This window comes from Ischnura elegans, chromosome 2 (assembly GCF_921293095.1).
Source record: "Ischnura elegans chromosome 2, ioIscEleg1.1, whole genome shotgun sequence".
Taxonomy (NCBI): Eukaryota; Metazoa; Arthropoda; class Insecta; order Odonata; family Coenagrionidae; genus Ischnura; species Ischnura elegans.
In genome coordinates, this window is record NC_060247.1 from 64,408,919 (window position 1) to 64,435,865 (window position 26,947).

The following is a 26,947-nucleotide window of genomic DNA, read 5'->3' on the forward strand; positions in this document are numbered from 1 at the left end:
TTGAGAAACACTAATCCAAATAAAAGTAGAAGTATGTAGATATGAAAATAGAGAAAGAAATTCGATGTTTTAATATTATGAGAGAGGGCCAGATGCTTTGGCAAACAGAGAGCCTTCGTATACATCCACCAAGGCTTAAATGAAAGGATGAGTAGGCGTAAATTCAACGTGGGAGGGCAACATTATATTTTTTTCTGTTTAATCTTGTGACTAGAAAGAATAATTTTGAAAATATTCATATAAAACCAAAATTCAATGTTCAGAGGATAAGTTATTCTCATCGCGGTCTCCCTGAATTTCTTTTTAAAAAAGATGTGAAATTTTAAATGGAGGACACGTAATTTATATGGATATTTAAAATAAATTTTACATCCACACACTTCACAGCAACTCGCCTTTTGATTGCCTGAGTACAACCTAGAATTTAATTCCTTTTTTCTCCGGGGAAACATTTATTCACTTGCAAATCCGTTCGCCAATATATTTCTTCCCTTTTACAATTCCTGTCGGACCTTTAAACATTTTGCGGGTCTAAAATAATTATCTTTGTATTGCTGTGTTCTCAAATGCCCAAGTAACCAATGCCTAGCACTGCCTAGCCCATGTGTCTGGGTCTCAAGTGCCTCCCTACCAAATTCTTGCGAAAGCTATTTAACGATGTCTGGTTGCTCGTAGCCGTTATGACGAATTACGAGGTATTTCATTTAGTTAAAGTTTTGATTTTACCAGGCTACAGTGTGGCTTCTTAATCGTTGTCTCTACCTAAGGGAAAATCACATGAATGACCTCAGTTGAAAACATTTCTGATTAGTGTCCGTGCGCAAATCACGAGATATTTCATTAGTGAATGTCACTTTTATTTCTGTGATTGTTTTCCATTCAATGGTAATAATGCCTTAATTCCTTGAAAATAACGTTTTATAAACACTCTAGATAAATAACAGATTTAGAAAAATATAAGAATTAATATTCGTGGCATGGAATATCGATGTAACGGAATAATAAAATATTAAGGTATTAAGAAGAATAATTATTTTTACGTGAAATTTGTTTGCGTTATATTTTTGAGAGACATAAGATAACAGAGGGGAATATCTTACCACTGTCAGCCATCGCCGCAGCGGCGAGGCCGAGAATGAAGATGGTACTCAGCATGCTGGACGTCTTACTTCGTCCAAAGGAGAGGATGTGCTCTCTTCTCCGCTCTTGCTAAGTATTTATACTTAAAACTGGTGCGACTGTATAGAAACAAAACGTACACCACCGTCCACATAATTTAGTGCTCATTTTGCCGTCCATCTGAATTCGCCTGAAGTAAAAAATTCCAGAATGCTTAAGTGGTTCTTCCAAAGATCAGAGGAGAAAATACACAAGTGGCTGGACTCTCAGAGGTCATTAGTAATGTGTTTATTTTTCCTCCAGTAGCAAGGTGAATATACTCTCAAGCAATTAGTATGAAGCTGCTATTAAAAAAGGCTAGCCATACAAAATTTCTGCAAAAGCAAAGTTGCTAAGTTATATAGATTCTTATATGACTAATCCTAATGTTTAAGTTGATTTAATTCTGGCTTTTAAGGTTTCTTCATAGGAGTTCTAGTTTTCATGATATTAACTATATATTGCTAAATTTTTAGGTGCTATTTACTATTATCGGCGTAAACAAGGTAGTATGCTGAACTTTAAGCATTAATATGATATACTGCCGAAGCTCCATGGTGTCGTGTAGTAATTTTTTTAGTGATTGTTTATTTCACCACAAAATGAATAATTAAACATCATTAAAACGTTAAAGTTTAGCTTCTACGATCGAAAGACTGAAGAAGAACACGCGAAGAGCTATGAGAACGGTGAAATGGTCGTCTTTTTCATCTCTTCACGGGCTAATTATTTCATTGGTGCATTTCATTGTATTTTTAATGAAGAGAACGACATCATCGTACTGCAAATAGATTTTTAACATTAAATTTTACCTATCCCTCGATTTTTTATATGGCCAAAAGGAAGATTTTAACAAGGAACAAAAGGTCATATATATCGATTAAAACTACGTATGCTATATGAAAAATATATTACAAAATTTTTTTTTTAAGGAAATGTTTATATTGTTCCTCCAATTTAAAATAAACCACGAAGACGAAAATCACCATTTTGGCAGTGCGCATTGCTGCGGGGTGATTTTCGGACGCAATGAGCATGGAAATATCAGGAATTCAATCAATGAAAAACGAGAAAATCTAATTGTAGGAAAATAAGAGAAAAATAACAGTTGTACCTAATATTTTTCTCATGAATATTGTCATGTGCCGATGAGGACTCACGATTGGGTTGTGTAGTTAATCTCAGACTAGGGATCTTTTCATACCGACAGAGGTGGTTCACTTAAAGAGGTGTTGGCACTCAAATGTCAATTCTGCAAACCCCATCTATTAGTTGTCCATAATATGAAATGCAGGTTGGCATACATGTCGAAGACCATTGGGAGCTTCGAGTAATGAAGTGACGAGCGGCGTGGGGGGAAAATAGGATAAATGGGGTCCTTGGAAGTGCTTCTAAGGCGAAAAATGTTAGAGTAGAGATTTGGGACACAACAATATTTTAGGCATTGAGTCCCTCCCTTCAATCGTCACGCATAGTACCTTCAGGATAGCCCATTGCAGATTTTTGGATAAAAAACTTTATCCCACTCAATTATATACTATTTTGTGTTTGAGGACTCCATTTTTCGTGGCAGCCTTTAAATCAACACAGGTAATCCTTTAATCCTCGTACATTAGGCTTAAATAAATTGATTAAGGTATCAGGATTAATTTATCAGGAAAAAATATTTTTTAATGCGGCAAACAATTAATTTGAGTCCTGGGATATTTGAAAGATCATTCGCGAAAGACTTCTTCATTGTTATAATTATTAACGGTTCATCAACCACAGGTCGTTTATGTGCCCAAGCATGTATAAATGCATTATCGAGATAGGACTTTTGACAGACCCCTGCAATAATATTGAATCCATAATTCAAAATCGTCTGAATAAACACGCGCGAGATATATTTAAGGATTATTTTATCTATGCCTTGATGGTTTTGTTGGAGCAACTCTTCTAGTGATAAACTATAAAGTATATCTCGGTGGAATCCGTCAAGCTATTTCCTAATAGGATGGTTTCCTTCATCGAAGAAAACGAAAGGCATTGATTGCGATTCGTTACCCACAATTAGTGTATTCATAATATACAAATTATTTGGTTTAAGAAATACCGGTTTAGACGAATGGCAATGGTCAATTTTACCCTCATTTGAAAAAGGCCAGATTGGCGCCCATGCGATGCCACTCCTCGTGACGTCACAGGGACCTAGTGTCTATACGAGTAGATAGGAGTTTTACATCGTCTGAGATTACCAATGCATTAAAGAGGCACAGAGCTCAGGGAAACATGTCTTAATAATCACCTATTAAAACTGGCAAGGCCGGAAAGTTTTCTTCGTTTGATAAGGTATTAATAAACCTTTTTTAAGCCAAGCGCTACCAGCAAGCAGGGTACTCTGCTACCTGCTAGCATCCTGCGTCGTATCAGCGCTCAAAGCCTCGTCCCCCAAGGTCACCTCACTTGCAGCAGCGGGAACCAGAACGACGTCACACGGAGTTTTCCCGGCATTCATACTTAGCCGTCGCGTTTTCGCGCGCTTGAAAATTTTCACTTTTCATTTAATCGCGAAAATTAGATATCGTCATTTAAAAATCTAAAAGCGTGAAATACGTACTCCAGGAGTAACGATCTTTCGATTTAGGCAATAACAAAATAATAGGAAACCACCCTATTGCAAAAATTTGTTTCAAATTATTAAAACAGATGCACATTTACCATGGATATCGAGCAATCCAAGGTTCTCAATATATGTTTAAAAAAATAAGGAATCTTAACTACAAAGCAAAAGACACATACAAAAATAATTTTTAGATAGCTGACCAGTGCACTGAAAGAATAAAATTAAAATTTCAAAAATATAACTGAAAGATTAGCTGAATAAATTACACGGTTTACCCGTTGGAGAGTAAAAGTAAGTGAATAGATATTGAGAAGCGCAATAAAACATATACCTCAAATATTATCTATGACAAGACTTATCATGAAAAAATAACGCAAATGCCAATTGAAAATATTTATTTTATTATATGATATGAAAGAGCCATAACTTACGAATGCAATGAAGAAACTTACATTGAAGAGTGGATTACAGGACATAAGGGTCATGTTTATTCTTCAGTCTGTAGTATTTCTTGGTATTTCTCGTTGGGACACAGGACAAACAAAAAAAAGAAAATTTGTTGCACGAATTAAAAAAAGGTTGATTGGGCATAGGATAACAAACTCTAGCTGAAATAAAATGCAATTGTCAAACAGCAATTTGAATCATTAAAGATTTGCAAATTTCATTTTAGCAAGCACTAAATTAGGCAGTGACCCCATGCTATCGTTCAATATTTAATTTATTTTATTCTACTTTTATCTTAGTATTAACATCAGTTTGCTTTCAAAATATATCTTAGCTCGATGACTAACTTATTCTTTTGAAGGGAGGAAGACATCTTGAAGTATTGAGAACTTCCCATAGTTCTCCGGCCGCGTAAAGGTGTTGAAGGGGACCTACGTTTCAATTACATAGTCCATAATCATCTTCAGAACAAATATAAAGTAAACTTACCCCGGAAAAATAAGAACATTTTCGTATTAAAGAATTTATTTTTGATCAAGTAGCAGAATGAAGCAAAAGATTTCTTCGTAAACCAAGGGATTTTAAAAGGCATAAGGTAAAATGTTTTGTTACCCCTTTAAGATAGGCAAATTTATAATTCACAAATTTGCTTCGTCTGAAGTTGCCCCAATAGAAATATTTTACGTACATTTTAATATTTGAAGCCAACTCCCAATGCCCAACGAACTGCATCGCATCTTCAATTAGCGGGAATTTTCGCAAGCTCTTAAACTCCACTTTATGGAAGAAACTCGCGACTGGTTAATCAACCTCACATCAGTCATTTTATGCATAAAAATATGTGTAATAGGCATTAAATGAGGAAAAAGAGGCTTTTTATGGTTTTTAAGCAGACAGACATACATAAAGAATAACAGCATATAGAGATATTAACAAGGAATCAAAAGTTGTTTTCAAGCCCATTGAAAAGGTATCTTTCTTTAAAAAATTCCTCAATGTATAGGAAACCTCTGGTGTCGGGCATAAATGATAATTAAAATAGGAAGTATGTAACAAAAAATTAGTCTCAAATCATTTTATTTTTTTAATCAATCACTGCAAAATTTGTTTTTAAAATTCAAATTTTTTATAGATTACAATGAAGTGATTTTACATGCATATATTTTCAATAAACAAGCTTAAATCGAAAGTTATGTCGGAACAAACTGGCACTAATTTGCAAAATGAGTGTTGAGGAAACCATTTCTTTCGCAAATCCTTTCTAAATCAAGACAGGCATGTCTTATTTAGAAAGTATTGCGAATCATCAAGAAGTAAGAAGTATGTTAGTGACCCAATATAAACAAAATACATTTCTTCCGATCAGCACTTATTTTTTGCTATATGACCATGAAATATCTTCCATTTCTCCTGAGATCATTTTTAGGGTCAAAAGCGTTAGCAAAATTCTCAGAAAAATTACAAATTTAATCCTCTAATTATATTTGAAACCACTGTTCAACGATGTTTGAGACCTTTTGGATGGAAAAAAATAAGTACAAAGCACAGGTACAAATTTTTACAAACAAAGAGAGGAAACATATGCCACGCTGCCTCACCACTCTTTGTTATTTTTCACTGAAGAGTGCTTTGCCTAAGGAAAATAGCACAGCAACCACGCAACGCCAGGCGTACATCTTATTATGCGTGATCCCCTAGGATCGTGGTGCCAATTATGGTCCCGGGCAGCGTGACGAATCCATTCACGACGTCTCTCTCCAACATCAGCTCCACGGACCTCTCCTCGGCGGGCAGCGACAGACCGTCGGCAGAGAAAACGAACGACATGTTCTCCAGAACATTTCCCCTCTGAATGTTGTTGCCTCGGCAGAACATTGCCATTGCTCCGGACTTGGTCACGAACGAGTCGTCAAGGATGTTGCAGCGGAACACTAAAAAGTCCCCCGGAAGGTCCTCGCGAACTTGAGGCTTGGTCCGGAAGACGATAGTGGGAACTCCGCTTCTGCTAATGGTCGGGAGCAAGGAGCCACGGAGTTCGACATGGGTGATGCCCACGCTGCCGAAGTTCACCGACACCACCGGATATATCCCTGCCAATGCAAAAGAGGATTTTTAGTGCATGACGAATATCCCATTATTGGTCTGGTGGGATTAAATTCACTGATACGTGTTGTACGAGTGTATAAAATATTACAAGTGGTCATGTATTAAATACAAAATTTAAGGTCTTCTAAATTTTGCTCTTTTTAGTTTTTCAATTAAAAAGACTTTTGGGTTTAACCGCGTCTCTTGTGGCCTAAAAGTCAACGTTTCTTCTCTCTGCAGGGGACTTCTTTAGGGCTAATGTGAGGACAGACTTGTTCAGAAAACTTTCCCGGCAGAGAAAGAGAAACGTTGACATTTGAGCCACAAGATGCGGTTTATCCCAAACGTTTTATTAACTGGCAAAATACAAAGGTGAATATTGAAGAAACATTGATCAAAATATCGAATCAAATATCAACTCGAATGATTACAATTTACTATTTTCGGGTCCTACTGGATTATCAGCTTGTACTGACGTTTCAGAACCCCTATTGGTCACCTCTCGCGAGGGAGAGGTTAAAAGGTAACAAAAGTGATACGGGACGTGAAACATCGGGACAGTCTGAGTATGCGTCAAGACCCGAAAGAAGGCTATTTTAAATATTAACCAATATGAACCGCGGAAGTTTTAATCAAGAATAGACATGGATATAAAATATGATATCGATTAAATATTTTTAATAAAATGCCTTATGAGGAATACATTTCACATTATTATTCCGTAAGATTCAAATTACTACATCATTTTTTTACAATACTTTAGAAGACTACTTACTCTCTTGGCATAAGGCAACAGCCGCTAATCCAAGTACTAGAATAATTTTCATCATATTGGGACTCTTCGAGTAACTACAAGCACGAATGATTTGTGCTGAATTGCTCTCTTTTTCCTACACTACGTTTCATTTATATATGCTACCTTGGAGAAAGTATGGAAAATAATTGTTGTTTTTGGTCACTAAATACCCTGATCTTAAAATATATCCACATACCGTGGACATCGTTAAGAAAAGTATTCCATTTTCTTTTAAGCGTTATAATAATAATCACTGCCTTGACGGTCAGGAAACTTAATTAGTATTGTCTTCAATGCTGGATACCATATTAGTCGTCTTTCACCGAAGTTCCATGATAGATAACGCACTAATGAGTTCGTTGAAAATTTTCATAAGGCTCATGCACCATAATATAAATCACTGTTTATTTTTAAAACAAGGAATAAGAAATCATTCTATTAGTCTTATAATTCTATTAATCTTAATTAATAAAGCGCCTTCTGGATGAGTTATTCCCACTGTAGTGAAATAATATTTGAAAGCATTTATTAGCCGGTAAAAAGTTTGATAAATCATTTGAAGTCAGTCTGCGCATAAAAAACAGTAAGTAATTTTTAAACATTAAATAGGAATAATCTCATCATTGTAGCAGCTTCGTAAGTAAAATATAAATATTTATTTTCAAATAAGGCCTCGTCTCAAAACAACGTTCGAACAGCGTTTCATAAAATTTCACATGCGGGAGAGTGTATTCAATGCTTTTAATTTGGTGAAATTAAAGAACCACTTCCAGATAAGATTAAATAGTGACTGCGCCAACATGTATTTCATGCTGCGTGGCCCAAAACAAATTAATAGAGTCCTCTACGAATCCGTTCCAATAGATGCTAATTTAAAATCAATGCCATGTGGAACAAAGCAAATTAGACTGAGAAAACTTACAAGTTTGAAAAAATCAATCAATGTACTGACCCAAAACAAATACTTTTTCTATATCCCTTCTCTACCGATATTAATATTAGTATTTCATCACATTACTTCCGTTATTCAAGTTGAAAGTAGGAATAAATTAAAATAGGTATTCAGACGACGCTGGTAAAAAATGGAATGGATATTCGATGGAGTAGTTGGACATCTAATTAAAGCAGAGTACTCTCTGTGGTTATTCATTTATAAATGATGGCATCAGGAAAAAAATTCTGAACATAAGAGGAATGTTTTCGATAATATTATTGCATCTGAAGCACTAAAAATCTTTTCATAACTTATGAATCTTTCACAAACGTTTGCAATATTCATAACTTATGATATCTTCACATGCGTTTTAAACTCTCATCAGCTATTTTAAAAGCAAAAAATCTACAGATTGAAAATTACCTCTCATTTACGTTACGTTAAAATTGAGAAATTTTGCAAAGTTGCAAGGGAAATTTTAATGCAGAGAAACAATAATTTTCTGCTTGAAAGAAAATTAAAAATCCGGGGACATCTCGTAAACTAGTAGCATATTAAGAGTGCTTGAGGTAGATAATAATTATTTATTGTTCTTGAATAAATTATTAATCATATGTACGTCAGAGGGGCTTTTTGGAAGAGGTTGGGCAACTTGACGTCCCTTCTGTTTCCTTAATTGGCCACCTAGAGTGTTCCTCAAACTTCCTCCACTGATTAGTCGGATTTCCAAAGCTAATGACAAAGGACGTCAAAAAGTCTGCAGTACACTTCTAATCATATATAACTGCCGCAAATGACTTTGAGGCTACTTCAGTTCCTGCACGGCAGGTGAAAGGACATATCCGACAATGATCCGATTGTTTTCTTTCCTGGCTATCGCCACGGCAGTGGTGGCTCTCCCAACGGATGGTATGTATCCTTGCTTACAAAGAATATTAATATTTTTTTCTTACTGTACCACTATCGACAATTAAGGCCATAATATGTGAACTAGTGAACTGGGATTTGAAAAATATAACTCCAGATCAGTGTGGTCATTAGTATTATTGGTTATCACAGTAATTAAAAAAAGAAACTTAAGGATCGCTCTCTTCATTAATATTCAGGCTTTAATTTCCCCAGAAAAGCTATTCTCTAGTCATGCTGCAACTAAAGCTTACAAATCTACAAATTCTCATTTTCTCACAATTTCATTTCTCAAATAATCTCAAATTCTCATACTTATTTTAAAGGTCGTAAAATTTGTATGTAAAAATGTTTTTAATGGTGAATCTTCACGCTTTAACTCGGAGTTTAGAACCATTCTGGCAGAAAAAGTTTAACTTAGTCTCCTATAATAGGCATTAAGTAATTTCATGGGTTCATTTCATCTTACAGATGATAACTTAAAGATTTTGGAACCTTATAAATATATTTCTCAAGGGGTGAAAAAAATGAGAGAAAAAGAGCTGTGGTTAAAAAAGCTATCCACTGTCACTTCGGTCGTACCCATCACCTTGTAACTTTTTAAAATCTTCGCTGCTTTATAAACAAATAATTCCAATACAATTCGAAACAAACTCTATATTTTGAAACTTAGAGCATAAAACCAACATCAAAAGCCACCATGATATCACAATTCCATTTATATCTACCACCACCACTCTTCTGAACCACCGCCATGAACTGCATCAGCGTGGATCCTGAGTTCCGCTTTATTCCGCTCCTTCCGCTCTCTTCTCCTCTCGTAGGCGCCTTCCCATCTCTGATTTCTCTTCCTTTCTCTGCTACACCGCCACCTTTCTTTAAACACGTCTGCCTCCTTCAACTCTCTATACACCACTCCCCTTTTCCTTCACAACAATCCCTCACTACCATTGTCAGTTTTAAATTATATATATAAAAACAATATGGTGGCTTGTTTATGTTATGTTACAACCTATTAATTGTAAATATTGCAGGTTATCATTTTCAATATTTATAAGTTATAAATATTGAAAATTATAACCTGCATTATAAATTATAACCCATTGAAATGTGACAATGACCGATGTTTGTTCGCCAATACAATTTCGCATTTTAATTTTTGAAATCTCTCTAAAAATGCTGGAAAATGGTGAAATAGTTCAATTATATCAAGGAAAGTTAAATGTGAAAGGTTTCGACGTGGAAAGTGATATATAAGGATGTCGCTTATCTTTCAAGATATCATTCCCACGCACATCATATTATTCTTCAATAATTAATTTACAGAATGGTGTAAAAGGTCTTCAATCAACTTATAAAATATTGCATTCCATTATTTGGTCATATTATGTCATACTTATGGTTGAATTATAATGTTAACAGCGGCATATTTTTTTTAGGTTGAAAAAGTTGCATTAGTTTGAATATTTGTATGACGTCATTATACAATCGGTGCGATTTTCGGCTTGCTTGCTTAGTTAGAGTGGGTAGATGAAAAATCAGTAAGGCAAAACGAAGGCAGTAATGGGAATGAGGAGTTACAAATGGTTTTACACATAACCATGAAAAGGATTTAAAAAACACATCTAATTAACAATAACTTGAAATTTAAGTTGCAGTAGAAAGATAATTAAGCGGAAATGCTAGGAGAAATTTTTTTCTGGCGTTATTACATTTGTAAATAAAATTAAAGAAGATTTTTTTCATTTTCTTATGTTCCTAACGTTTCAGAGATAGGATCACTGCAGGAATGACTAGTTTAAAATCGGCATCTCTTGCCAATGACTGGACAATAGTGTCAGTAGTAAACGCTTAATCCTGAATCACACGATCATTTTTTTTCGTCGCGAAAGTAATCACTATCGAGATCACTTTTCCCGTCGCGAAAAGCAATCGCTCTTGTGATCATTTTTCTGAATCACACGGTCACTCCCACCGTCGCTTTTCGCATCATTTCCAATATCACAGCTCGTTGTCATAGGACCCTCATCACGAAATTATATAGCGTGTTTGTTTATTTATGCCGTTCCCACATTTGTCAAACGTGGCGCTGCAATCACACCATACGGTCATGCTATCTGATTGGCTGATATGGGGTTTTAGTGACGGTTTTAGCGACGGAAAAAGCGACCGTACGAGTGATGAAAAATAGCGATGGGAATCCACATTGCGATCGCCATCGCGAAAAACAATTGCCGCCGACGATCATTTTGCGCAGTGCTCGCGATAGTTATCACTTTCGCGACGAAAAAAAATGATCGTGTGATTCAGGCTTTACCAAGAAACGGAATGATTCGTGTTCGAATTGTTGAAACTTTTACATCTTGAATGTTACATAATTAAGGAATTTGCATATAATAACTCGTAAGAAATACACTTTTGGATGATACTTAGTTTACCCATATGCGATTACAGTACCATATCATATTACCCAAATGCAAACCTGGAAATTTAAGCTGCCAGTAGCAAAATACTTTTTTCCGCATCTTAATTGCCAATGGGGTGATACATCCGTATATTCCGTTCAGTCAAGATATTTTCAAGGAAAATTTCGCCCATAGACAAGTGCAAAAACTATGTTCGTCATCAATGGTAAAGTTTTGGTAACTTTTTGGAATATTCCGCGCAGAATTACATTCGGAATATTAACATAATATGGTAAGACCCTAATTTGAACCCATCCCTTCCTGCTACCAGTCAGGGATCTATGCTGCAAGTTATACGTTTGACGCTCGAATTTGTGTCTGGCAATAATTCATACTGGTGATTGGGAGCACCGTGCCCGGTTTTCGGCCAAATTTAATTAATTTTATGTCCATTTTGTGCAAAAACATTCAATCTGGAGGAAGAAGCTGGTAATCGGCTGAAATGAAGGTCGATTTTATAATTATAAGTGAATATCCTAAAGCTGATTAAAATAGGAATTCGGCCTCGATGGTGGCGGGGTACAGTCTTCGCCAGACACTGAAGGTCGCGGGTTTGAGTCCCATCTGGGTAGATTACTCCTAACCAGGGCATGGTTGTTTGCGGTTGTCTCACGTTAAGTGTTGCAAACTCTCCGATGTAAAGGCAAGGTAGTGGTGTTTTCGGGGAGATGGAAATAAATAAATAAATAAAAATAAATAATAAAAGTCTCATAAACTGGATTTTCAGTTCCCCAGCCAACCGAGAAAACGCTTTCGAAGAATTGAAATCGTATCTTTATCGGATTTGGGACAATCATATTTGAATCCCATCAAATATTTTCTCCCCAATTATTTCACATTTGGCTGTTTTACAGTGGCTCCCACGGAGCAGAGCATCCGCTTGGTGACCGCCGGCCTGAGCTACCTAAACCTCAAAGGCGTCCTCGTCCCCACGTTGGACCCTACCACGAACATCAAGACGTACATCTTCAGGACGTCCCTAGAGGAACCCGCCGCCAAGGAGGATCTCATACCCTTCCGCTGCATTCCCCTCGAGGACGTCTCCGTCACAGACGCTCAAAGTTCCAGTGCAGCCCTCATCTGCACCGGTGACGTGAACGCGAAGCGCGTGGTGTTCCTCTTCGCCGTGCCGGACCTCAAGTTCGCCGCCCACGAGAAGTTGGTCAACCTCGTCTTGGAGAAGGAGGCGGTCGCGAACTTGAACACCGTCCCGAAAGCCTACGTAAGGTCTGACATAGACCGCGATAGGTTCAAGAGGCAGTTTGGTCTCGGTTTCAGTGGCAGCGGTGCCCAGGCCAGTTCTTCCTCCTTCGGCGGTGGCGGTGGATTTGGAGGGTTCCCCGGTGGATTTGGGGGCGGATTCTCTGGCAGCCAGGCCTCCGCGGGGGCCAGCTCATTCGGAGGTGGCGGTGGATTCTTTGGTTAATGTGTGAAGACTGACTTGGATTCTAGGTGGTGATTTGGCTCATGCTTACTCGGGACTGTGTCACCAAATACGTCGGAGAATATTCAAAATCTCGGACAGAATTCAAGAAGCTTGTAAGTGTACTGTTTGAGAGCGTGAATGAAATAAATGGATGGCAAACTATAACATTTCTTAATTCCCGTATTAATATAATAATATACAAGTAGTTATAGCATATTTGTTAATAATTACATCATATTCAACTGTGGAGGAATAAAATTTACCTAAAAAAATAATTTTCCTCATTGCGCATTCTGAAAATAAAAATGATGCTCATGGAATTTTGATGACACAGGGAATTCGCTTTGAATTTTTTTTACATCCAAATATATTTTTTTTAATTAACGTGGGTGTGTAAAGTACTCAAAATCAAAGTTAAACGTCGATGACACATGATTTAAACATTCATGTGAACAGACCACGTTGCATTAAAAATGTACGTTTAAATTCGTTATCACACAACTGGAGCCCTATTCGTTTGTCAAAGGATAAAAAGTTGATATTTCAGGTAATACATCAAGTTTTTTTTGTGTAATTTAACTTTCATTGATTTAAAGCCGCAAAAATGTGTGTTCTTTAATTAATAGCTAAGGGCATTAAACTTCAAAATTTCCAAGACACCCATAAGTTAATTAATAAACAAAATGTACATCTGTTGATTTCACTTCACCTGATATGATCTGTTTAAAATTAACAATGAAGAAAGAAAAAAAACATTGTTTGAAACTAGAACGGATGCAAATACAATGAGAGCTTTAGTGGAAAAAGGGAAGAAATAAACTCCACATTTCTCTGACTTCAGTAACTAGCAGCGAAGAATGCGGGAAGGGGGGTGACAGAGGTAGTTTTGAAGTTTGGCAAACAGATTCCTAGGCAAACAGGTCTCCTAAGATTGCAATTTTTCTTGAAATATTCTACATCGATGATTTATATAAGACAATCATGGACATTTCCACCAAAAATGGATAACATTGGTTGGATTGAGTGCTTTTGCCGTGATGTATGTACGTACAGAGTTCTTCCCTGTGAATATGAAAAGTTCATTTGCCAGAATTTGAAAATCAATAACGAAAATTCTTAACGCTGAATAGAAGACTACTAAAATAAATTGATTTAGCTGCGGTACTTTGGTAACAAATTTCGAAGACTGCATTCGCCCGATCTACCCATAAAACAATCCAAAGAGCTGTTATTTTATTTTTTCTTCATTCAGCACTTTGTTAAAAAATCATTCCATACCCAAAGTTGACTTCTATTAAAAAAATCATTAGTCCTTAGTTATTTACTCATCTTTACTGCACAGTTTCGAATGATTAGCTGAATGATTTTAGCTTGCCTTATTTTGCTGTACTGGAACTTCAGGGTTATGAGTATCTATGGCTTCAATATGTTCTGATGGTATTCGTTCATACATCTTTATGATTTTGAAAAGGCTATGGCAAAGGTGAAATAATTAATATTTTTTCTGGGAGTCAAATGGAAAAGGAAGTTGTTGCGTTGGAAGCAAGCAAAGAATATCTTTTCTACTGTGATATGAGGAAATTTATAAATGCAGCAGCAACTTTGAACTAAAATTCATAAAAAAGAAGAATGTACTTACGCTATTATTTTTGGAATTTTTTTCTGAATAAGCGGAAGTATCCAAAACAATTCTCAAGGAGAAGAAAGAAAAAATACCTTTTCTCATGGGTTAAAAAAGTACTAACTCACCTCCTGAGAGAGAAACCAACCAAGTCTCACTTAAAATGTAAATATACTTATATATAAAATTTTCAACAGTTTAAACTAGGAAATAAGGATAAAATAGGCGAAAAATGTAAATTCAACAAGTATTGTAACTTGTAACCACAAATGAACACCACAAAAAAATACGTCCTCTTATGGAATTCAATTTATTACTCAATATTGGTGAGATCATTTGAGCACCGTGATAATCGTATTTAAATAGTTTATAACAATCCTCATTACATATTTATATTTTATTTGATATTTGCATATAGATAATTTATACAAAAGGATTCTTGGGATTAGGCGGGAGTTTGATAATCTGAGAATCGATTAACACGTGTTCTGGTACCGGAACTGGCCCAGGTTTTTTGTTATCCTGGGGCGCTGGAGGACATACTACTCGTTTCGGATATTTGCTGCTGAGTATGGTCATATCGGAGAGATTCACTTGGCCATCTTTGATACCCACTGCTAAGGAACTCTGAGGTACACAATTCTCGACGGCCCGTATGTCTGTGAAGAAAACAGAGAGATTTTTTTACGGTAACGACATGCCTTTTATGCACTAGTTAAAGGGGAAATATTTATACCAGTCGATTATTACAAATTTCCGCTAAACATATGATAAAGTTAATGACTTCAACCTAATCATTCATTAAAGTTATCCAGTGAAGCGAGTTAGTAACCTCACATTCATTACGATAATGCAAAACTATGCATTTTAATTCGTCAATAATTACAGATATTCTCAAGATATTAACAAACAATTTTAATCATTAAATAAGCAGAATAATAATCATAAAATTCGATTAATCGCTGAAGAGATTTTAATAAAAAGAATGTTTCATTTGTGGACTGAAAGAATGTTTTTAAAATAAAATACAAATTAAATCTTTGATTGAACCATTATAAATCGATTTTAAAGTAACCATAGTTACAACTTGCATCTTTTTACAGCAAAATGATCAATTAACTTTCGTAATCAGTGGTGAAAACAAACATTTAAATCCTTACGAGCAGCGGAAGCGTCTGCAAATGAAAGTAGCGCAAGTGATAGCAGTACTCCAAGTAGCCTTAACTCCATGTCTACTGCTTGAGGCAACCACCGAAAAAATGGGTCTTTCACTTCATACCAGTCTATATTTATACATCTTTCCATTCATCTAGACAGCTCACACGAGAAACGCATTAGAGACGCCGAGGCAAAATCTGACGTTTTCTCAGCCATTTTTAGGGGTCCTCCGGAAGGATCTGTTCCTTCACAATCTTGCCCACACTTTAACGCCGATCACCATTAACTTATCTTTCCCTGATTCAAGACTATCTGAGCACGGGATACCTTTTCTAGAAATGGACGATGTTCGTGACAGAATTTTCAGCGTAGACGATAAAGCTAAGTTGAGGAACTGGAGAAAAAGGAGCCGAGGGTATTTAAGCGTATACTCGACGTGCAGGGATCTGTCAATTCAGTAGCTAGTGGACCGGTGGGAGTGTCACTCAAAAACATAGGAACGAAAAAGTTTCAGGGAAGCTGTGCAGAACTATCATCCTCTAAAATGAAAGACAACAGTGCACCGTGGTTTATCACGGCTTCAGTGATCTTACTGATATGCATGCTGCAAAATGTTGATTCAAGGATGCATGATATTGGCGACAGGCCGATTATAGTGATTCGAAGATCTATTCCAGGTAAGTGAATGTTTCTATTACTTAATTATATGGTTGTTGAATACGAATGACCATACTCTAGAAATTAGTGTTTCCAAATAGTGGCTGTAAGTGCCGAAGAAATGGTATTTTGCTTCGAAGGGGTGAAATTTATCGATTAGACTTGTAATGCTAAATATAATTCAGGGAATAAAATAGTATTATAACTTGTTTTTCGAACTAAAAGAAAAGTCACTGTGTAAGAAAGTAAGTGACAGTTCTTTTTTTAAGCACCTTATTCACTTGAATACAAGAAATTTCATGCACAACTTTTTCGTACCAAAAGGTAAGGAAGTCACCAATTTCGAAGAGTTTATGCAGTATAACGCCACAAATAAGTAATGCTATTTATAGGGAAACTAGGTACTCAAATTTATGCAACTTTATTCTCATATAGACATTGATTCATATTGTTTCATGCAAAGGTGATTCGCGGCAGTTTGACCTAAAATATTGTTAATATTTTTAAACCTAATTTAAATTAAATTCCACAGTTATTCAGTGTGACAAACGTAATGCTCAAATTTAATGCATATAAGAAATCAGAAGGTATTAAAAGCCATTTAAAACTCAATAATACAAAATAGTCGTCATCACAAATAAAGAGAGCTTTAAGTTTAAGTTGTTAACTGAAGTTTATTGCTGAATAAAAAAATACTTTTTTCTAGAAGTTTATTTATAAATGCCGTAGTTATTATTGCAATAACGTCGAATTCCTATACCACCTTCAGTTACTTAGAAGTAATAAGCCTAAAAACACGTTTAAATATTTTACAAAGTTTAATCCACCCGTACCCGTTTCGCCAAAAACTATATGCTTTTCGCGTATTTTAGCACAAACGAAAAAAATTAATCTGCGATGTCATGAAGAAATCAATTACCTAAATATGAAATAAATAATTAATTGGAAAAAGATATGTTGGTTGGACCAAAGGAAAACTTGGTAAGGGTCGGATATTTTGATGATCTAATGCAAGTGATAGCTATTCCTAAATGCTACATGCCTATCGAACTACATAAGAAATTTTGGATTTAATGGGTTTTAGAATGTGTGGATGATAAAGAGGCAGTAGAAAGTATTAACATGATGATTCTACGCAGAAAAAAGTTAAGGTTTAAAAAAGGATTAAGGCATTGAGAAAGTGTTTCAAACAGTGGCGAATACACTAATGTTTCGCTAAGGAAATCACGGCTTACTGACTCATTATTGTTTGTAGATCATTAGCATTTTAAAAAAATACCATATGCATTTTTCAGATAGGCAAGCAAAAGACATCACAAGCTTCCTGACAGCTCCTGTTGGACTAGCTGCTGGATTGGCGGGATCGGCGGCATCCCTAGGAAGTGCGGCTGCCCTTAGTTCGGGTATCATTGGCTCTACCATTGCTGGTGGTGCGGCGGGAGCGCTCGCCGGATTAGGGTCAAGCCTTGGTGCTTATGGAGGAGGTCTCGCGGGATCTTCTGCCGGAGCATCGGCTGGTTCAGCAGCTGGAGGTTACGGCGGCTCTGGAGGGTACGGTGGAGGTTTGGCTGGCTCGTCAGCCGGTGCACAAGCTGGGTCAGTTGCCGGTGGGTACGGCGGCTCTGGAGGATATGGAGGTGGTGCTGCAGGATCGGCTGCAGGTGCATCCGCAGGATCATCTGCCGGAGGCTATGGTGGATCTGGCGGGTATGGTGGAGGCTTGGCTGGATCGTCAGCTGGCGCACAAGCTGGTTCAGCCGCTGGTGGTTATGGTGGATCCGGAGGATATGGTGGAGGGGCAGCAGGTTCTACTGCAGGAGCGTCTGCTGGGTCAGCTGCCGGAGGCTACGGTGGGTCTGGCGGGTACGGCGGAGGCTTGGCCGGCTCGTCAGCCGGCGCACAAGCTGGTTCAGCCGCCGGTGGTTATGGTGGATCTGGAGGATATGGAGGGGGTGCCGCAGGTTCTGCTGCAGGAGCGTCAGCTGGCTCAGCTGCGGGAGGGTACGGGGGCTCCGGTGGTTATGGGGGTGGTGCAGCAGGCTCGGCTGCAGGTGCTGCAGCAGGTTCCGCAGCTGGTGGCTACGGAGGATCCGGTGGATATGGAGGGGGTGCTGCAGGTTCTGCTGCAGGAGCGTCAGCAGGCTCAGCGGCAGGAGGGTACGGGGGCTCAGGCGGTTATGGTGGTGGTGCCGCAGGATCAGCCGCTGGTGCATCAGCTGGGTCAGCTGCCGGTGGTTACGGAGGATCCGGTGGATATGGAGGGGGTGCTGCTGGTTCTGCTGCAGGAGCGTCAGCAGGCTCGGCCGCAGGAGGGTACGGGGGCTCAGGCGGTTATGGTGGCGGTGCCGCAGGATCAGCCGCTGGTGCATCAGCTGGGTCGGCTGCCGGTGGATATGGTGGCTCAGGTGGTTTGGGAGGTGGCGTAGCTGGGTCTTCCGCTGGTGCTCAGGCGGGATCTCTAGCCGGGGGCTATGGTGGATCAGGAGGTTATGGTGGCGGCGCTGCAGGTTCGGCTGCAGGTGCATCGGCTGGGTCAGCGGCGGGAGGCTATGGGGGTGGGGCAGGAGGATATGGTGGTGGTTTGGCTGGGTCTTCAGCAGAAGCCCAGGCTGGATCAGTAGCTGGAGGTTACGGGGGAGGATCTGGATGCTGCGGAGGAGGTGGTGGCGTTGCTGGTTCTACAGCCGGCGCGTCTGCTGGATCAGTAGCCGGAGGTTATGGTGGATCCGGAGGGTACGGTGGTGGATTATCTGGCTCATCTGCGGGCGCCCAATCTGGATCTGTCGCTGGTGGATATGGCGGATCTGGAGGATACGGGGGCAGTCTATCGGGATCATCTGCCGGAGCATCTTCAGGTTCTCTATCTGCTGGGGTTGGAGGACTTGGAGGGTTCGGTGGCAGTACTTCGGGATCATACGCGTCTTCCCAGTCCGGATCTCTTGGCGGTGGAACTTGGGGTTAACTGATGCATAATAATTTTAAAGCCAAAATTTCAACCCTTTGGTTTTGATACTTTTACCAATAAGACTTTCTGGTTTTTTTAAGTCATTGGAGGTTTGTAATTTTTATTTAATAAAAAAAGCTAAAGGTCATGAATAAAATTATATTTTCTTTTCACTAACCATTTCACAAATATGGGTATTCAATTTTCCACGTTTTCATTTAATAAGCAAAATTTTACATTTAATAAGGAATAACAATGAATGAACTGAACATCATCAATAAAAGCCTTCAAAACATTGGTGTGCATAAAAAAATTTCAATGGATAGAAAATTTTCTCTTTGGATGCAAAACCTTAAGTATCAAAAATTATAATTCTGATTAGTTTATTTATGTCATATTTCAAATTATTCCTCGTATGCTTTGGAGAGTCAACCGTATATGTCCCTCGATTTTCATCATACTCCATATGTGCGATATCTGAGGATCTAACTATGCAACTACTTTTATTTATCAGTTTTTGTATTGCAAATACGCACCTTATCCCTCAAATTTTAGAAGTATCAATGCCGTGATTCTTTCCGTGCACTAATAGTTTGCTCATAAGCGTGCTCAGGGGAGGGACTAGCAGTGCTGGCTTCCGTGGCTTCACTAGCTGATCGGGAAAGCTTGAAAATGACCTCAGAATTGGATTATGATATAATTAATTTATATGTTTTGAGAAAGGGATAGAAATGTACAATAACCAGGAAAACCATTGAAATTTTTACGTGTTACTTTTTTAGCCATATAAATTAACTGTATTTAATTATAACCATCTAAAAAATTCTCTTTAGCTCATAATACCTAACATATATACTATATCGTAATTATCGAGGAATCGTTTCCTCTTTTAGCAGTTCTGAGGATAAAATTTCTGCTTAGCTGTCAATTACGGCTAGACATATCAGTGACAAATCCGCTGAATGATGTTGAGTATCCAAATACATAGATTGAAGAAGAAAAAGTTCAAAAATGTCTCTTTCTGGAGCAGTAAAAACACATTTTTTCCGCTCAGTAAGAGGCTAATTTTTATGAACCAATATTCGTTTGCTGGATAAAATTTCGCATTTTGCGTGCTTAGATAAGAAAATTCTCATGTAACAAATAGCTAAAAGCATTGCGTTTTGATGCCTTGCAATAATGACCGCTGGTCCTATTTCCTTATAGTTAATGTATAATATTAAATACATACATCGGAGTCAACTTTTTGGTATTTTACGAATAACAAAATAAATGGTCATAGTAGCCCACATAACGAAATACTCCACTTATGTTGAGTACAGCGTAGACTTAAATGTTAACTATTTGAAGAGTCAGACCTATGTTTCTTAAAGTTAAATGCATTTGGTCATATCACAGAGAATGATATGTTAATTTCGCAAAGGCTAGCCAAATTGGAGCACCAATATGAAGTTAGATGGGATGCGCTTACGATAGCCGAGTATTTCTGAATCTTGAAAGGAGGCTATGATTGCGATAAATAAAGTATAAATATCAATGCTTAAAAATACTGCTATTTATCCTGCAATTAAAAAAAGCACAGAATATTGAACGAACCTGTATGAACAAATTATTTATATTGCCTAAATAAGCGGTACTCTATCTAGCTGATATCACAACGATTATTGATTAAGTACATTTCCATAAAACACGAAAATCAAGAATTACGCATAAAATGCAGTTAGTTTATAGTATGGATTTATAAATCAAACAAATATTTGTCGCAGAAAATTTAATATTTTCTATAAATACATGGTAGATACATGTTTATTTGCTTGAGGAAAGTCGCTGATCACTTTTCAAAACATAAATCACAAAATATATAGATGTATTATAACTGCTATATTATAAGGACTTGCTAACCACCAATATAAGGTGCTAATATTAGTCTTTTTTCACAGTTATACTTTTTTGTCTGGTCAAAACGATATCACTTCATTGTTAATAGTAAAATCCAATATTCATAAAACCACGCCACACAACACATCACTTCCGCATCGCACTCAATAGGAACAGAAATTGGATAAACGTATGGAGTTTTATCAGTCTTTGCTTCTCTTATGTTCGTTCTCCTTGAGACGACACTGCGAGAAATTCTCCCTGCTCGACTGGCCCATCTTCAGCGCGACCTTCCTCTTCGGGCGTTGAATTCACCGGCCGGCTTGCAGGTTTCCCCAGCGGCGACTCCTTCTTGCCCTTCCCGAGGAGAGGGTCGCCTTTGGCCGATGCCCTCGCGACCCCACCGCCCCCACCCGCCGGGGGCACTAACACCGGAGTGAGGTCGAAGACGTAGAAGAGCCTGGTACCGTCCGGAGCCGGTATGAGGTTCGATATCCGCCGGCCTCTGGATGGCGGCTCCGGCGACCACTGCTGAGTTTGCTCCTTCTCCCGGACCGCTGCATTCTCTACGGGCGCGGAAGACGCGAAGGATAGGAGCAAGGTGACGATGAGAACCCCGACGAATGCTCCGAGAAGCGTGGACACCTTAGCCATGTCGCGGTGACCGAGGGAAGGGAGGATTTTTTTTAGATACCCACGGCGACCTCTCCTCCGAACGTCGGGAAAGAAGGAACGTGGTAGAGAGACTGCTGTTGGAAATGGAGTGGATGGTCGAGGACAAAGATTTCCGTGGCTTGGTCTGGAGGGGGTTTTTCACGGGGTGGGGAAAAAAGCCGAGGTGGGAAAGTGGGAGTGAGAGGGAGGGGGGAGAGTCTGTTGAGTGGGAACTAAGAGTTGAGCGAAAAAGGGGATTGGAAAAAAATGCTTCTTCCGCTTCGAGGAGGCTGAGAAAGTACGTGTCTTCCTTACTTCCCCGTCTCCGCACTCCTTTTACGTGACCTCTCTTTCTCTCTATCCCGCACCCTTTCGATTTTTATAGCCGCCACTTCTTTTGCAATTTTCTTTTTACACGCAATCCTTGAACTTTGTAATCCCCTGGGAAAATTGAGGAAGAGAAGAAGAAAGACTGGAATGCCTTTTATAATTCTTCATTTTCAAAACACGTACTTATCTTCACAAACGAGAAAAGGAAGTTTTTGAACACTCCTTCAAAATAATTTGCTGGACTGATTTTTATGTATTTTATGAGGATCAAAATTCCTACCACGCGTACACAACTTATCAGAAGAAAATTTCAGAATCGAATATAAAACATTTTCAGAGTTAACGCTGAAATTATAAACGTCTAGTATTAATGGGCTCATCCATGATTATTTTGAAAATATTTAATTTTTTTCTGGTGAGAGCGACAGCTAAATGATTGTAATTTCTGAAAGACCTTAGGGAATTTTCATCTTAAGACTGAAAATTAGTATTATAATAAAGAAGAAGATGTTTAAAATCATGGCATCAGCAATTTAAACACGTTTATGATTTGTGAGAAGGAAAATTTCTATTAGTGATCTAAAAGTTTATGATCTATTCCTCGTGAGACCATTTGTAATGAGAAATAAGCACATGCTCATGGAACTGGCAATGGAAAGCATATCTCTGCTGATACCGGTTGCGCACTCGGAAGAGCTCCATCCAATTGAAGGTTTCAGGAATATAAATAAAATCAATAAAACTTTTTTCTAAATCCAAGGTTATGAAAAATCATTCCTATTATAACGAGCTGAACTATTTTCGGAGATGTATAAATGCAAAGAAATGAAAAAATGTGTTGAAACAAATGAGTTAGGAGAAAAAAAGTTTCATTCAATTTACTGGCAGACAGTATGAAAAGTCCGAGAAAAGTACGAGATGGCGCAGTAGTCCAATTGAGCTACACGATAGTAATTGGTTTTCACTTGGATGACGCCCAGTTTACTAAGGTTTTAAGGTTCTGTTAAGACTGGATGTCTACAATGAATAGGTACTCAGTGAAGTTGCCTCAGAAGGAATTCTTGAAACACGCAATTATTTTCAGCTTCCTGCCAGCTGGAACACTCGCAAAAAATATTACAATCTTCATCATGCACGCTATTCTATTGAAAATTTCTGCTTTAGCTTCTTAGCGATCTATTTGGTTTGCTTGTTCCCGTTTGTTTTTTGGAAAAATAATCATCTCGTTTTTTCACATTCATCAGATTCTTATTTCATTGAAATACTCTAAATTTCGTAACACTTGATGTAGCTTTTTTTACTTTTCTGTTGGAGAAGGAAGTTCATTTATAGGGTTAAAAGAATAATTTTTAAGACATGACGAACTACCCTTTCCTTCTTTACTCGTATTGAAAGAGGTGGAATTTGAAGGGCGACCATTTCAAGACACATAAACGTTCTTAAGTTGTAATGGGCAAGATATTGAAAAAATAGGAATTTCTTTTGGGCTACTAGAAGAAAAATCAGATAAAATAAATAATAAAATGTGCCATTGTTCATAATTTTTTATACGGAATCCTTCCTTTCTACTCCCGGTAATCCAAACCTGGGACTCAGCTACTACTCAGGGACTACAAAAGTGCAAAATTCCAAATGAAACTTGCTCTTTCAGCACTGAAGAGCATACTTTTGTACTTAATAAAATAACTGATCGTAGGATATGGGATGAACACCACGTAATTAGAAGCCGAATGAATGCCGAAATCTAACCTTTTTCACACCCTATATATTCAATTAAAATGCGTTTATTGTAATCCGTATGGTACACGAATCCAGGTTTTTTATCCGCCCTGAAATTACGAACCTGGATGAAATGATGAATATTTTTCTCATTGTTTTGAGATATTAGTGGAGAAAATATAACTAGACTCTCTAGAAATTAATATACAAAATTCAACATAAAAAATGTATCAAAAATTTTTGACTCCGTGTCTCATGAAATGTGCAGTTTTCGGCTCAAATAGAATAAACATTTTGTCTGGTCGCTCAAAAGTTGTAAAAAGATAAAAATACATTCTAACTTTAACCATACACATGGTCAGAAGACGAGGAAGCTCATTTTGGAAATATCTCAGGACATAAAATGAAATCTGAAATTGCTTTGGAGTCCCACTATCTTGGGCCTAAATTAGAAATGAACTGACGTCCAATCATCACTTTAAACAGAGGCCATTTGATTTCACGGTCGGAATATTTTCCCACCCGTCGTTATTCCGTCCGGTATCAGAGGCATTTTAATAACCGTTTACACAATACCCTGGGCAAGGTTCCAACCAATTTCAAGACTCCGTTGACAAGACTAGTTCCACCATGTGTTTACGGCTTTTTCTCTTCCAATTAGCGTGTTTATTCACGCACTAGAAAAATGTGAACCTTTTCAATGAATGATCGCGAAATTGTTGCAATAACAGCTGAAGACTAGGTAAAAACCAAACGTATGTGGCTTGGGTAAATACGAAAATTAGGGTATTTTGGGTATTTAAAAAATTTATATTATCTAACACTTAGGTAAGGACTTTGCATTGACTAAATATTATGCTCTAAAAGTTTTATTAATTCTTTATCCAATAAAAATGCAATGCATTATATGCTGTGACTTACAATATGACTTATACAATGCACAATGAATTGTGTAAAACACAATGCGAAATACGTTGTTGAGGCGGGCTTCATTGCCGTTATGATTACAGAATATTTCAATGCAGACAATTACAGATTCAGGATATTTAATATTAATTGTTAGTACAATGATATTTCACCAAGTGAAGCAAGAAGAACATATATTTTACCTCAGTGAGACTTTCGGACAACAGAACTGGACTTAGATTTTACTTAGCATTTCCGTCGAATTTTGAAGTATCGATCACCAAATTGACTAGTCTTATTTAATACCGCCACTAATGCGTAGAGTCAAAATATTTCAACCGCGATACTTCCATTTCTACATGGATATTTTAATGCTCAGCTAATATATTAGTACGTTAAATGGAATTAAGATAGGCAGATGAAAAAATCTCAAGTATCACACCCAAAAAAGAAATAAAAAAATAAAGAAAAAATAAATTGAAAAAATACAAAGTGCTGCCCTATAACCTGGAAATCAATGCTTTTCTCGTCGAAGAGAAAATTAGCATCTTCAAATGCTTTCACCTGGATTTTGTGCACACCAATTTCAAAAACGGTGTATTCATCATTTTACCAGCATGTGTAACTATGCTCCCTTCTTTTGCTCCGTTCATTCAGTTTGATTACGCTTGACGAAATATAGACATCTTACGCAGATACGCAGACGAAGACTACTCACTCATTTAGCTTCCGATTATGGCCTGATCCCATTGCCTGTTACCATTCCCTTGAACAGCATCACAGTTATTGCACTGAAATGTTTTTCATCGGATTCCATTTGGCAAATGATATTGTTGCTTTGCCAGGAAATAAGCTCGCTGGGATGCGTTGGAAGACATTCCGGTGGAAAACAAGCCGTTTCCATTTTATTCTAGATTATCTATTTCTCCACGGGAATAAGAATAATGGGGAATGAGGGTAAAATGTGAAGCGGAGAACAAAAGCGCGAGACTATAGCGATGGAATTGCGATTGGGAGAAGAGACGAAGTGAAGGTCATCGAAAGGAAAAGAGCGCATTCAATGCCAGGGTTAGATCGAAACGAGTGGTTTTGGAGGATGAGACCGAATAGAAGCGTTTTTAGCGAAATTCTTGAGCCAAGGAAATGCGCAAAAAGGAGTTGCCGTCACGGATTAACCCTGCGTTGGGTGCGGTCTGGGATTCTCAAAATCGGGGTACGGCGAGCCTAAGAGACACATGGCGGATAAATTCCCTAAAATACCATAGTGAGCATAAACAAATTTACCAATCATCTGCAGGATGTAAGGGATGTAGACAGTAAGGGAAAAACATTTTTCAGGGCTTTATTTATGTGCAATAACAAAGCAAATCAATATGTACGTTTGTTCCCCTGAAGGCAGATTAACTAGAAAAATCGATATCTGTGCCTGTCAGATCGTACGCGCTCTACGCAGGGTTGCGGAATTACGCAGAAAACAATTTTAAACTGGATTTGTCGATTTTCCAAATGCTATTGGTCACAAGTGGAAGACGGGCGGATTAACGGGAGCTTGAGGAATAGTGGGGAAGAGGGGTAGTGCAGGGGTGGCCACCCCCCCCCCCCCGCAATTCGGTTTTCAAAAGTGTCCGCGGTGCGGTGATGAATGCAATGCGATCCAATTTTGTCCAATGTTTTGCAGTATAATGTCTGTTATTACGAGGAATAGAAGTAATAAACTTGATAGATCACATCATCGTGTGCATAAATTTCCGCTGATACCCCTAATTATACCTTATTTCCGCGTGAAACTCAGATCAATTTGTTGGTTAGCGACACGAGTGGCCACTTTTTAAAATGCGCGGCGGTTGACAACACATTTTGAGACCATCTCTCTTTTTTAATATTCGTGGTATTATTCTCTATAAACTATTTCGCGCCGCCATCTCAAGTTATCAGCATATAAACAAGTGACTAACGATATACAAATCATTTGGTATTGCGTCTTACAGTTGCCACGCCTATCGGCTGGGGGCCCCCTAACCAGGGGACTCTTAGGGGACGTTTATCAATACACGTTGTTAAATATTCCTCTAGGAGTCCTCTGGGAAGGGATCCCCTAGAGGATTCTCAGGGGAACGACTATTAATATGGCCCTTAAAGACCGAATTTAGGTTCCTCTTTAGTGATTTTCGTGGAAAATTCGTGTTTACAGTGTGGAGAAAAATTGCGTCACGAAATCTGAAGCCAGGATAGCTGATGCCAGTAGGAACAAAAATTAC

At 38.0% G+C, this 26,947-nt stretch overlaps 2 protein-coding genes across 2 annotated transcripts; one reads left to right on the forward strand and one right to left on the reverse strand.

Annotated features, from left to right (window-relative positions):
• Positions 1–5,406: 5,406 nt before the first annotated feature.
• LOC124174084 lies at positions 5,407–7,168 on the reverse strand. Its single transcript, XM_046553217.1, has 2 exons — positions 7,071–7,168; positions 5,407–6,300 (listed from the first exon to the last, which is right to left on the reverse strand). Exons 1-2 carry the CDS (start codon positions 7,123–7,125, stop codon positions 5,891–5,893), a joined length of 465 nt encoding a protein of 154 aa, XP_046409173.1. The 5' UTR covers positions 7,126–7,168; the 3' UTR covers positions 5,407–5,890.
• Positions 7,169–17,540: 10,372 nt separating this feature from the next.
• LOC124153169 (spidroin-1-like) lies at positions 17,541–19,220 on the forward strand. Its single transcript, XM_046526271.1, has one exon. The coding sequence runs from the start codon at positions 17,541–17,543 to the stop codon at positions 19,218–19,220; it is 1,680 nt and encodes a 559-aa protein (XP_046382227.1).
• Positions 19,221–26,947: the final 7,727 nt, after the last annotated feature.

What these genes read in the sequence shown, in the direction of transcription:
- LOC124174084 (XM_046553217.1), bottom strand. Translation starts at nt 7,125, where the DNA reads ATGATGAAAATTATTCTAGTACTTGGATTAGCGGCTGTTGCCTTATGC. An exon ending in TGTTGCCTTATGCCAAGAGA is followed by an intron (nt 6,301 to 7,070) that starts GTAAGTAGTCTT and finishes TTGCATTGGCAG; the next exon opens with GGATATATCCGGTGGTGTCG.
- LOC124153169 (XM_046526271.1), top strand. Translation starts at nt 17,541, where the DNA reads ATGCATTTTTCAGATAGGCAAGCAAAAGACATCACAAGCTTCCTGACA.